The sequence below is a fragment of the Oreochromis niloticus genome, linkage group LG23 (assembly GCF_001858045.2).
Source record: "Oreochromis niloticus isolate F11D_XX linkage group LG23, O_niloticus_UMD_NMBU, whole genome shotgun sequence".
In the NCBI taxonomy this organism is placed as follows: domain Eukaryota; kingdom Metazoa; phylum Chordata; class Actinopteri; order Cichliformes; family Cichlidae; genus Oreochromis; species Oreochromis niloticus.
This window is the reverse complement of record NC_031986.2, coordinates 45594518-45607745: the sequence shown is the minus strand read 5'-3', so window position 1 is coordinate 45607745 and position 13228 is coordinate 45594518. Positions and strand designations below refer to the sequence as shown.

Sequence of the window (13228 nt, the reverse complement as noted above, 5' to 3'; positions counted from 1 at the left end):
CTGCAAAGTGATTGCCGCCCACGGGAGCGCGCGCAGCTGCTCAAAGCTGTAGCGCACAGATTACTTAAGAACTACTTCCGTGCAACTGATATAAGATGCGGTAAGCTGAAGACAGCTTCAACCGTCTGTTTGTTGAAAAATAGTAATGTGACCGCACGGCATTTTCTTGTTAGTAACAGTAACGGCGTTGTAACGATAGGATAGTAATTAGTTAGATTACTCGTCACTGAAAAAAGTAACGCTGTTACTTGTAACGCCGTTATTCCCATCACTGTTCATCAATGATATCTAGCAAAACCAAAATGTGTGGTAGCATTTCTTCAAAAGAATAAACATAAAAATATCTTACAGCCCAGTGACAAACAACATTAGTAATAGTGTATTTATTTCTACGTATTCAGAACTTTTCATTCCTTAAAAGTCCCCAACAGTTCCAAAAATGTGTCCTCAGTCAGGCTCTAGTTAAAAATTCAAAACATCTTTTTTAATTTGCAGCACCGACTTATTATACAGCTCGCCAAATATAGTTCCAATTTTAACAACGATTCCAAAGACACCAAAAAGCACACAGGAACACCAAACTGAGTAAACAACACTGTTCCAGCCTGGTGCTGCATGATTTCCCAAACGTTTTGCCAGTGGGAAATCAGAATTCACCAGCAAAACACAATTATCCCAAGCAGTTGTCCCTCATGGATAGCCACATACAGGTGACCGCACAGCAGCAAACAACCACACTGCGTGGTGGTAATCCCATCATCCTGTTAATTCACTTTAACACCATCTGTACATCTGTCAGTCAGATGTATTAATTATTTCCACCAAAAGATGACTGAGCACCATCTAATCCACCGCTGGACTAGTCTCCTGGACGGGAGCTTTAAAATTTTCAGAGCGTGGCAGTGAGGAGTCTTCAAGTGAGGCTTCCGGGTGCTGCAGAGAAACAGAACAGAAATGCATTACAAATTAATTACATATTAAAAAGTAGCTTTTAGCAGCAAATAATACACTCATAAAACAAAGTTTAAAATTTAGCCATTAAGAGATTTTCAACTACATAAAGATAATAATAATCACAAAACGTTAAACACATTTGGAGTTCAAAGTTATCATTTTAGTTACCACAGCGGGTAGCTCCATGCTTAATTTGATACAGCTGTTTACCCATCAGCTGTCTCCTCCTGGGATCAAACCAGGGAACTTGCAAATGTGTAAACTATACAACTATGAAGCCACTAATTATTTGCTGCAAAACGTCCTCAAATGACAAAACCAAAACGATGTAATCAAGATACAGTCGCTGACATGCACTTTATTGCTGCGCATACTGAGTGAGCTCCATCAAGCTCACCAGGGTTGAAATCCACTGTTGTTGAACAAACGTCAGTGGTGTGGTAGCAACAGCAATCTAACATATACAAAGCAGAAAAAAAGCAGTAATGATAACGCATTACTGGCTCTACATTAACAAAACTAAGACAAACTCAGCAGGTATAAAAAAAAAAAAAAAAAAAAAAACACACAACAACAACAACAACAACAACAACAACAACAACAGACAAAAATGCAGGAAAAATGAAATGTTAATGTCATTAAATACTTTGTTACCAATTTATGTTGCATGTGAATAGTCACCTTCCCGTCCATGAGTGCATTAAAAAAATAAGAACAACATTAGTCTCCGTTAAAAACCACTGTTGTGTGTCTAATTTGGTTGGATGAATATTAGAGCTGCCACGATTAGTCGACTAGTCACCATTATGTCGACTATCAAAATCGTGGATGACTAATTTAATAGTCAACGCGTCGTTTGAAGCTTTGTAAGATCCCAAAGACGCAGGAATAAGTAGTAGGATTTAAGAGTGTAATAACGGACTGAAACAGAAGATGGCAGCACTGCATGTACAAGGATGCCAGCTGCCGTTAAAACCTGAAGAAGAAGAAACTGTGTCCCAGAATTCATAGCGCGGCCCTGCTCAGTTTCCAACAATGGCGGCAGCTAGTTAGTTTTAATATTACTCTTATTATTCTTTCTGGGTCACAAAATAAACGTTTAACATATTTTCAGGCGAGAATGTAGCTGTGTTAACCTCAAATATCTGCTCAGTTTATCAAGACACCACATATTTTCAAAAGCGCTCCGACGTCTTCGGAGACGTCTGTTACCCACCAGCTCGATAGCTAAGCGGGGTTCAAGGCTCACTAGAGCCGGTGAGAACACCGGACTCCTGGCAAATCGTTTTCAAACCCACCACCGTCTTTCGCTACTCAGGTTAAACATGATGTATAAGTCACTTAGATAACTTAAAATGTTATTGTTTGGCTTTTTTCAGTATTTTATTTGTTCCTGAGTAAATCGGTTTGGCTGAGATTAAAGTTATAGTTTTTACACAGCCGAATAAACGTCAAGCAGACAACTGATTATCAGAAGTGTGAGATGCTCGAGAATATACTCCGGTGTCCTGTTATATTTTAGATAGAGATGGCACGATACCACTTTTTTATGTCCGATACCGATATCATAAATTTGGATATCTGCCGATACCGATATGAATCCGATATAGTGTGTTTTTTAATCAATAAAACTGTTTTTTTTAATATCTTGCTGCATTTTTGTATAAGTTCATACTTGTCAATGGAAAATTATACTTAGCAGTCAGTATAAGCTTTTAATGATATAAGTTTGCATATGATAGAATACTGTATGTTGACCTTTTGATGACTTAGACTGTTGTCCACTACAAGACTGTTTTATAAATTCTTTCTCATAGCGATAATAGCTGAACAAGCAGGAAGAGGAGAGCTGGACACTTTTATCTGCGCTCCCTAACAAGAAGAGGGGCTGCGTCCTTCTGAATCTCACAACACACACACATACACCTGAACCACTCTTATCTTCACTCCCTACGCACTAACATTCCTCTGCCTATGAATAGACGTATTCACTGTTGTATTGCTTTGTATATAAATAAAGACCAGAGCGGTAACGGAGCGCGCATCACAGGGCCCCCACTCTGTTGTGAGCGTTCTGTGACCGCCCTTGCAAGTAAAGATCTACAGTGTGTCTCTCTTCACTCTTAGACTCTCAGCTGAAGAAGTGTCATTTAGAATAAATCTCTCAACAATACTCAAGTTTAAATAAACAACAACACTAAAGCAGGGCTCTAGAGACCCAATTTTTCAGTGCGACTAAAAAAAAAAATATTTGGTCGCACCGGTGCGACCAAATATTTTCGGGTAACAAAAAAAAAAAAAAAAAAAAAAAAAAAAAATCTCTGCAACTCCGTGTGGTCAACAACAGACACACATTATGCCCCTATCATGGACTAAACCAATCAGAGATAGTCAGGGGCGGGACCTCTCTGATTGGCCGTGGTCCAGTTGAAAGTGCAGGTGGGAGAGAGAGGTGAGTAGCTTGAATAAAGCGATATCAATTCATTAACGGATTCCACACAAAGACGTAAACACAGAGCGGACCCGACGCATCAGAATCAGCTTTGTCTTTCTCGGCTTTCTCACCCCACGGCCCGAACACGGACACGCTGTCGGAGCTCAGCGATTCTGATGCGTCGGGTCGGCGCTGTGTTTCCGTCTTTTTTGCGCTGATTCTGAGCTGCAGGTTTTGTCTCTCCAACCAAAATTCACCAAGCCAGCAGCAAAAGAAGCAGCAAACTACGCTTCACATGTGATCAATGTCGTCATGAATTCCCTCTGAGTTTTGCTGTTTTGCTTCCACCATGATAAAAATCACACTTCATGCACAGCTCCCTCCCTCTCTCTCTCCCTCTCTGTACTTCAAGAACAGTTTCCCGTCTCAAATCTGTTTTCTGCATTATTCATTGGCTTATTACCCACCAGTCTACTGTTGTTTACAGCGCTGTCGGCCGCTGTCTTTTTCTTCTCTTTTTCTTTTTTTCACTTAAATGACCTCGGACAAGAAAGCCTAATTTCTGCTGTTCAATACTGAAGAAATTTAAACTTCTTAAAATTATGCAAAATTGCAGAATATTGCAGAATATTTTTAAGGTTATCTGCTATAAAACCCAGACCAGGAAAATCTCCTTCATGTTTTTCTGTGTTTTATTCTCAGTTACTTTGACACAAAGGCATCTGCTGTGATGTTCACAATTCTGATGAAGTCTCATGTGTATCAGCGCTGATAAATGATCAGAATTATAATATTTCTGACTGTCTGAGGCTAAATTGAATCGAATCAGGACTTTGAGAACCGGAATCGAATGGATTATAGAAATCAGTGATGATACCCAGCCCTAGTGAGCAGCCTAGGCCTGACAGAAGTGGATGTAGCTGTGGGTAATAAGAAGAGATGAAAAGAACTATTGATAACTTTTGTGTTAAGTTAAGGCTTAAGGCTGATCCTTCTGAAATTCATAGCCATAGACACGGTGCCATCAATCTTTGAATGCTGAAAAAACAGCAGTGTATCCAGAAAACACATTATATGCTGCAATAAATGCACTGCCCAAGTGTCCCCTCTCCCCACTGCCTTTCAGCAGCAGGCAGCAGCAAACAGGTCGTCAGAGGAGCCAAGATGATGATTAAGTTTAACATTTTCTACAATATTGACAAAGCAATTTAAGCACAAGTTTGTTAGTTAATAATTTAGAAATGAATATTGTCTGTATGGACTTCCCCCCCAAAGAAAGTGCACATGTAAAACTGCGGTGTTAAGCAATGCGGTTGAAAAATTTGAGTGCGCCTAACTTTTGTGCCGGTACGCCTAAATTTTTAAAGTTAGTCTAGAGCCCTGCACTAAAGCTATTCTGTTATACCTGTATGTAAAAAATACACTGCACCCAAAATATTTCATAGGTCAGCAACACTGATCAATCTAATAAACTTAAACCTGCTCCATCCTCCCTATTCTGGTATTTTAAAGAGTACTTAGCAGAAATATTAAGCAACCTAACTAATAGGGTTGCAAACTCCCAGCAAAAAAAAATAGGGAAACCCCCCCCCCCCCCCACCTCATGATGCTTAATCGATGTAATCAACTGTAATTTGATGCAGGGTGAAAAAGAAAATGCACAGAAATAAATTATTTTTCAAGAATAATTAAATAGATTCAACATCTTTCTTCAACACAATTGCAGACTGCACAGATGGTACCTTCCCAAAGGAAAAAGTACTATAGCTTACTAGGGTATATTAGACTTAACAGTTACTATATACAGTAATGGACTTCTATACATTTTACATCAGATTAAAACTTTGGGTGTAAGATTCAGAAAATTATTTATCAAAAGCTAGACATTTTAAATGAGAATAAGAAAGAAAAGTATGTCTTTGTGCCCCCTTTTCCCTGTTCATGCCCTATCGGCAGGGCTGGACTGGGACGAAAAATCAGCCCGGGCATTTTGACTAGAGACCGGCCCACCAGGTATTATAAGAAAAACCATAAAGCCTTTGAATGAAAACAAACGCTGTTGTCACAGTGATGTATGCTGTCCTGTTGGTATATATGTATCAATCTAATAAACTACACCATCCTCCCTATTCTGGTATTCTAAACAGTACTTAGCCGAAACCCAAAGACTGCTTGGTCGAGTTAACCTCCTGAACTATCTACAACACATGGTGGAAACCTGAAATTAAGACAGAGATGACTAGAGGTGAGACATGATCATTACTGAATATTAAAAATAATAAATGACAGATTTAAATATATTTTCATAAACTATTCATTTACCACATCAATAAACAGCATGGCAGGGAAAAATATTTTTTCTAACATGGCAGCCTTTAAAAAGTGAAAGGAGACAGAAAGACAGGTGAGAAAGAATAAAACTTAATTGACTTTTTGATGGCATTTTACACACAGTACTGGTACAAAATCTAGAAAATGTGGGAAAATACTGGCATCATATACAGTACTTATTTCTGAAGAAATTATGATGGGACCCTGAAAAAAAATTACTATGTACAATAATGGATTTCTATACATTTTACATCAGATGAAAAAGTTTGTTGTAAGATTCAGATAATTATTTAATAAAAGCATTTTAAATGAGAATAAGAAAGAAAAGTATGTCTTTGTCCCCCCTTTCCCTGTTAATGCCCTATCGGCCCCCCTGGCAACACTTTGCTAGATCCGCCCCTGCACAGGGCTGTCAGCTACTGTCAGCTGTCAGCTACTTAGAAAAGGATCCTGGTGTTAGTTGTCTCTCAGAAACAGTTCATAACTTCAACTCATTCATGTCACCTAAAAGGTAAACCTGCTTCTCCATCACCTGTTCAGCTCTGATGATTCAGTAAGGACATCTCCTGGTTTCATCTTCATGTTTCCCTCTCACCACATATCCAAACCGACATCATGACCAGCAGCTTTACAGCTGTGGCTCCAGCAAACATCAGCTGATACTAGAAATTAATATTAAATAAATTCTAACAACAGCTGATCAAGCTTAAACGTGCTGCTGTTGTTTAGCCTGACATCCGCTGGTTTCTTCTTTCTGGCACAAAGTGGGCGATAAACAAACAAGAGAGACGATCAGCTGATCATTGATCAGTTTCATGATTGAAACAACAACAGGGGAGAGAGGGAGAGAGAATGAGAGAAGAAGAAACAGCTGCAGAATAACTCCAGCTTTGTGTCTTTTTCATTCTAGCTGAAGTACGGGACAAATCGCGTTCCTTTTCAGCTCAACACGAATATTTTCTCTGAATATGAGACGATTCCATTTTTTCTGGGACGGTTGGAAACTAATTAACCTTATGAATAAAATAAATTTCAACATTGGTGACATCATAGCACCCGCCCAGCTGTATATAAACTCCGTCATGCTAGCTAGTACGCAGTACGAGTTATTGTAACTGACTGTAAAAAGTCAGCATAACGAAAATGAACTACACCTAAACTTGGTTTATATCTGACCCAGATAGACTGCAGGTCATAAGTTCTCACCTGAAGTTCAGTTCACCTGACACTCGGACCGGCGGCCGCCTCGGGGGTCTGCTCCTCCTGCCTCACCTTTCCGTCATCCACCTGCCAGCATGTTGCACCTGTTGGCCTCCACCACTTGCTAATGTTACTCAATTTGTGAAAGCTCCGCAATAGCCACTACCAAACAATTGAGTTATTTTTACACATCTCCCAGCATCTGGCCAGTCCACCACCTTTCAGTGTTTGTACCGTTACGAAAAAAAAAAGGAAAAAAAAAAAAACCCATTGGCCCATAAAAACGAAAAATCACCATCGACCCAGTGGGCAAATGCCCGGTATGCCCGATGGCCAGTCCAGCTATGCCTATCGGCCCCCCTGGCTAAACTTTGCTAGATCCGCCCCTGCACAGTTACCAGCTGTCAGCTACGTAGAAAAGGATCCTGGTCTAGAAAGTAATATTAAATAAATTCTAACAACAGCTTATCAAGCTTAAACGTGCTGCTGTTGTTCCGCCGCTGGTTTCCTCTTTCTGGTGCAAAGTGGGCCAAAAACAAAAAAAGAGAGACGGACTCGCGACAGAAAAGCCGATCAGCTGATCATAAAGCAGTTTCATGATTGAAGTAGCAGCAGGAGAGGGAGAGAGAGAGGCAGTCGCTCCATATATCGGTTGTTAAGCTTAACGTGGGAACGCTTTACAAACATTCAGAGATGAACTTACACACTTGCTTTACTTCTCTCTGGGATAACTTCCTCGGAGATGAAATGCTGGTTTGCTAGCGAGGCTACAAATACACACAGCCGCTCTATCACGTGAGCACACTGCTCCGATGTGCTACGGTTATGAGCCGAGTTGCCGTGTCGCAAGTTTTGTGAGGTGCTTTTTTGATATTTAATGGATCGGATTACATTTTTTATTTCTCGCCGATATCCGATCCAGTAATTTACGTCAGTATCGGACCGATACCGATACGTAATATCGGATCGGTCCATCTCTAATTTTAGATAGCAAGGAGCAGACGGCTGTGTTTATTAAACTTCACCGAAACAATCTGCAAATTTCATTTAAATTTAATAAACTATCCTCTTGTCTTTATTTTTAGTTAGCACCTTAAACACTTAAAGCTGTAAGCTAATGATAGTTATATAAGAGCAGACGCGTGCTGGTGCAATAAGCTGTACATTTTATGTTTAATGGATGCATGATCTGATTAGTCGACTAATCGCAAAAATAATCGGTGACTAGTCGACTATCAAAATAATCGTTTGTGGCAGCCCTAATGAATATAAACAAAAATCTAAATAAAAAAAGGGGGGGCTCACCGCATCAACAGGCTGCACTTCTGGGAGCTCAGGTGTGAGCAGTGCAACATCTCTGTCTGGTTGATCTTGAGAAAGGTTCTCATTCCCTTTTGAAGTTTTATTCTTCGACTCAGACGAATCTGACCGAGCAGCTTTTGGCTCCGATTTGGCTTTGTTTGCACCAGCGCTGTTATCCTTTGCTGCTGGTGGCCGTTCTTCTGCTCCCTGCTGGTTTTCTGAATCTGGCTCAACAGACGGATTCTGGTCTGCCTCAGGAACTTCCTTGGCCCGCTCAGCATCCGGCTCATCCTCAGCAGTTCCTAGAGTCTCGACCCACTGCCTGTTGGGTCTCCTCTGATGCAAGTCATTCCTGTTTAATCTGGCTTCATCAGCTCTGTACCTTAGGGCATGTTGCTGTTGAGGTGCATCCCCTCCTGCAAAATGATCGCGGTCCTTGATCCTGAGGCGAGGTTGCGCTTGCGGTTGTTCCAGCTCTGGTGGTGGTGGATCCCTTCGAGGGCGGCGTAGAGGTGCCATGATGCCATGCTGGAAGGCTGCTTGCACACTTCCATACATGAACACCTGTAGAAGAGTCAAACATATATTTATATATACAAAGCAAAGACATACAATGTATTGCTTTATTAATGCGAATAATGCTGTGTATACAAAGCAAGCTCCATAATGTGAATTAATGTGAAAAAGGGGACAATTTGTACCACAACGGCGATCACGATAGTGAGCAGGACTGGAATCTGCAGGGTAACTGGTAGATCTTTGAGGAGCGCTCGAAGAAATTCACTGATTCCCTGTCCGAAGTGCTTCAGTGGCTCTGTGATGAAGGTCGTAATGGTAACGGAGATTGCCTAAAAAGGGAAGGATGTCTAGGTCATAACAAAGTCCAAGCACATACCAAGGAACACAGTTTGGGAAAACTTGGCATGGTAAAAATATATAGCAGTTAGAACAAGGTAGACTGGTTGCTGGGTAAAATCGTTGTAAAGAAGGTGCTGTACCAAAATCCTCCTGGTGACAACTTTGGTTTTTGCCACAGTGGCTGTAATTTTTGACGTTTGTCTGCAACAACTTGCCAACTAATAGCTGAGCAGTTGCACAACTTGAAAAAGTGTGACACAAACTGGAAATGGAAGCAAAAGTTGTGCTTCAGTGCTGCAGCCAAGATGTTTCAAAATGCAATTTCAAAATTTGTACTTTTTACTTCACAACTGGAGGTTGTCGTATGGTCGTGGGCAGTGTGTGACTGGCAACTTATTTGCTCACTTCTACGCTGTCAACATGTTTGTCACATTTCCAAAATGGCAGCCAAATTAAAACCACGTGTTTAGTGGTGATGTGTCCGCAAAACCTCAATAACCCTTAACAGACATTCCAAAGAGTGGCCTACCTTGGTTGGAGGTACCAACAGGATGGGATTAACCATAAGAACTTCATAGTATCTCTTACAAGGGTCATCTTGAAGAGTCCAGGTGCTTCTAAACCACTCTGCAGGATACCAAATACAGGTCCAAGCTTAGGCAGACGTTATGAGCCAAATACGCTTAATATATGCAAAACAGCAATGCTGGAGTCTAAAACTGTTAAAGCAGCTGAGACTTCAGAGTTTGCACAATGACTCCACAGGGACTTAAATTCCTCTCCATCTCATGGCTGTGCAGTGAAACGTATTTCAAAATGATATTTAATACACTCTAAAAAATATTTAATACGCTCTAAAAAAATATTTAATACGCTCTAAAAAGGAATGTTTTTCTCAGCCAGTTAATATTTTAGATCCAGGAGGTTTTCACAGAATGCCGTGACTGTTCGTGCTTGGTGATTGCATACCTTTCAAACTGTCACTCCAGTCAATTTTTCTTCACCCCAGTGCATTTTGCATTAAAGCCCTCCATCTTCACTATATTATTTTGATGCTCAGCAAAGGCAATCTGAACAAAATATACATATTTATTAAAAACATTGTATTTTACAATCAAAGCACTGAATTACAGCTAAACTGAAACCACTGAAAACTGCAGGAGCTCCTATTTACCTTGTACAGGTAGAACCAGTTCCAGATAATACTAACGAAGAAGCAGACGGCAAACAGTCGTCGGAACTGCACAAACCAGGAGATCGTTGTCCACAGTTCGGTGCTGATAATGGCTACTATAATCAGGATAAATGACCCGATCTGGAGGAGAGAGCAGAGTACAGTTTGAGTGGTTACAGAAAATAGAAACCATTAAAGCACAGCAGAAGCATTAAGACGAGTCAGAATAGAAGGAGACCAGAGGTAAAAACTACTAAAAACTTACTTTTAATACTGTGTCCAGCTCCACCCCAAAGGTGTCTTCAAATCGCCACTTCCAGGCCTCATAATCATGCGGTTTAAGGTCCACGAGTATCTGACTAATGGCATTGTCCAGGGCGCCTGTTCTCCATCTGTCTTCACCCTCCAGAAGTGTCTGGATCTCTGTCATGGCTTGTTTGGACAGTTTGACTTTGGCATCATAAAAGACATCTGTGGAATCACTGGGCTGGGGAGAAATTAGAGCAAGTGTCTTAAAATTGCAATATTTATGACACTTGGCCAATTACTGAACCAGAGAATAAAAATTATGGCACAATATGTTCAACTAAAATCTCATAATTCACCATAAAACATGAGATGACCACCTACCACACCCACTCTTTGTATTTCCTTCAACAGTCTGCTCAGAAATCGCTTGAACACTGGACTGCATGTTGGCTGTTGTGAGATGAGCTTGATCGTCTTCTTTTGATCTTCATTCTGAATGAAGGAAAAGCAGAATATCTGAAGCGCCTGCACGGAATACATTTGTTTCCCAGTCCAAGCTTCAGGGTTTATGGGAAAGACCAGTGGTCCTGTTTTAAGGCAATGCAAGTCACTGTATATCCAATGTCACCAGCAACTCCACACTGTATAAACACTCAACACAAAGTATAAAATCCCAATACTGTAATCAGCTGACATCCTTTCTGCTTGAATACATCTGCTAAAGTTCAAACTGAGCATCTGAATGGAGAAGAAAGGGGAGTTTGAACATGGTGTGGTTGTTGGTAACAGACAGGCTGGTTCGAGTATTTCAGACACTTCTGATCTACTGAGATTTCCCCACACAACCATCTCTAGTGTTTACAGAAAATGATCTGAAACAGAGAAAATATCCAGTGAAGGAGTCTTTGTCTGAGAAGAATGGCCAAACTGCTTTGAGCTGATAGGACTGCAACAAATAACCACTTATTACAACCAAGGTATGCAGAAGAGCATCTCTGAAAGCACAAGCCAACTGTTGCCTTTTAAAGACTGGTGAGGTTGGTGGTGGTGGTGGTGTAACGATATGAAGGATATCTTCTTGGCACACTTCGCCATCATTTAAACATCTCAGCCTACCCGAGTCTTGTTGCTGACCCACTGATGGCTGTTCTAGAAGTAGTAACAAAACTCAAATCATGTATAATTAGTTTCTTGTGAGTGCACATGTATACATAAAATGTGACTGAATGTGATAGGCAAACTATGTGATGATACCATAGTAACAGCCTGACTTTTACTATGGTAATGTCCTGATACTCTTGATGGTCCAGTATCTGTAAGTCTGACTCTAATTAATAGAAAGGGAGAGGCTTAGAGTGCTGCTAGTCCTATCCCTGATCCTCAGATCATACTTTAGTTTCTTTTTAGAGGCTACATTTCAAAAGTCCCTCAGAAAAAAACTTTCCAGACTCCTTAAACCTTCCACACAATTCTGTTTAAAAAGGTACATGAAATTGTTTTCTAAGCTTGAACACAGAGCTTGACTCAGGAGTGTAAAACGTGTCAACAATTGTGCTAACAATGAGAAGAAAGTAATAAGCCTGGAGCCATACTGTTAGACAAATTGGAAATTGTTTTTCAGTTCTACACCTTCAATTAACTCATTCAATTTGAACGGGGGAAAACTTACGTTTTGAAAATATGAATATGCATTGTGCCTGATTTCTTATTCAAAACACCAACCTGTTTCTGTAAGTCCTCCATTTGCTCTTTGCAGGACGTCAGCTCGGTCTGGCTGGAGTCCTGATTGTACTCTCTTCTTTTAGTGCCCACGTTGTCATAGCTTGCTGGCTGCGATGCAAATACACACTCTTAGTGTCAGAGCTGGACAACACAACGTCTTCACAGCGATCAGAACCGTGTCAAATGTAGCTGGGTCAGAGTAAACAATCTCCCAACCTCAGTAGGCTTCCTCATCGTTTTGGTGCTAGCATCGTAGTTGAGCATATCGTAAGGGTCGAGCCACTCGTCCTCCTGCTGGCCCACGGCAGTGAGCGACAGGCTCCACAACAAAGCAATAAAGAACATCCTGGCCGGGAGAAGACAGGCTGCTAACCAGAGTTAGATCCTTGACAGTGAAAGCAAGCACAGGTGTGCACAACTTTAGCTAGCAACGTTAGCTAAGTTTAAAGCTAATTTTTAAAGCAACTTTAGACTCACTGAATAAAACGTGACGTTTAAGGTAATATGACAGGTTGAGGCGTGGGTCACATATTAAAACTAAACCGTCTATACTGAACAAAACAACATAACAGACCTTTCTACAAAAGGAACCGCTTTACTGAACCGCGTGACCCAATTTAAGTTTGAAGGCTCATGGGTAATGTAGTTTTGGGGGGGGGGGAAACAGTCCATTTTGGTAAAGCCGTAGTATTGATATTAAAAATCAGCTCAACCACACATGCAACTTCATAAGTAAACATACAGGAGCATTTTTTACAATTACACATAAACTGAAATACAGATAAAGTATCAGGTACTAGAAATCCTAATAAGTGCTTGAGCAGATTTGCTTTCTTACACTTGCATTGATGCACACAATTTGGTAATAGAAATTTTAAAAATGTAGTTTATTTATTTAGGTCACAGCAGCGTTAGTGTTTCTGCAGCATCCAGCATGACCGAGGACACTGAGCAGATGTTTCTGTGATAGGTCAGACTTCAGGAAGTACTCGCACCTTTTTGAA

At 40.6% G+C, this 13228-nt stretch overlaps 1 protein-coding gene across 1 annotated transcript; it reads right to left on the bottom strand.

The window, feature by feature from the left end:
- Positions 1 to 367: 367 nt before the first annotated feature.
- clcc1 (chloride channel CLIC-like 1) lies at positions 368 to 12857 on the bottom strand. The gene is given in 14 exon segments (XM_005479220.4): positions 368 to 881; positions 915 to 933; positions 1352 to 1408; positions 1609 to 1635; positions 8225 to 8785; positions 8923 to 9069; positions 9609 to 9706; positions 10049 to 10085; positions 10087 to 10149; positions 10254 to 10394; positions 10519 to 10740; positions 10884 to 10994; positions 12225 to 12332; positions 12441 to 12857. Coding segments are annotated over 14 exon segments (1758 nt in total). The 5' UTR covers positions 12570 to 12857; the 3' UTR covers positions 368 to 843.
- Between the last annotated feature and the right edge of the window lie 371 nt (positions 12858 to 13228).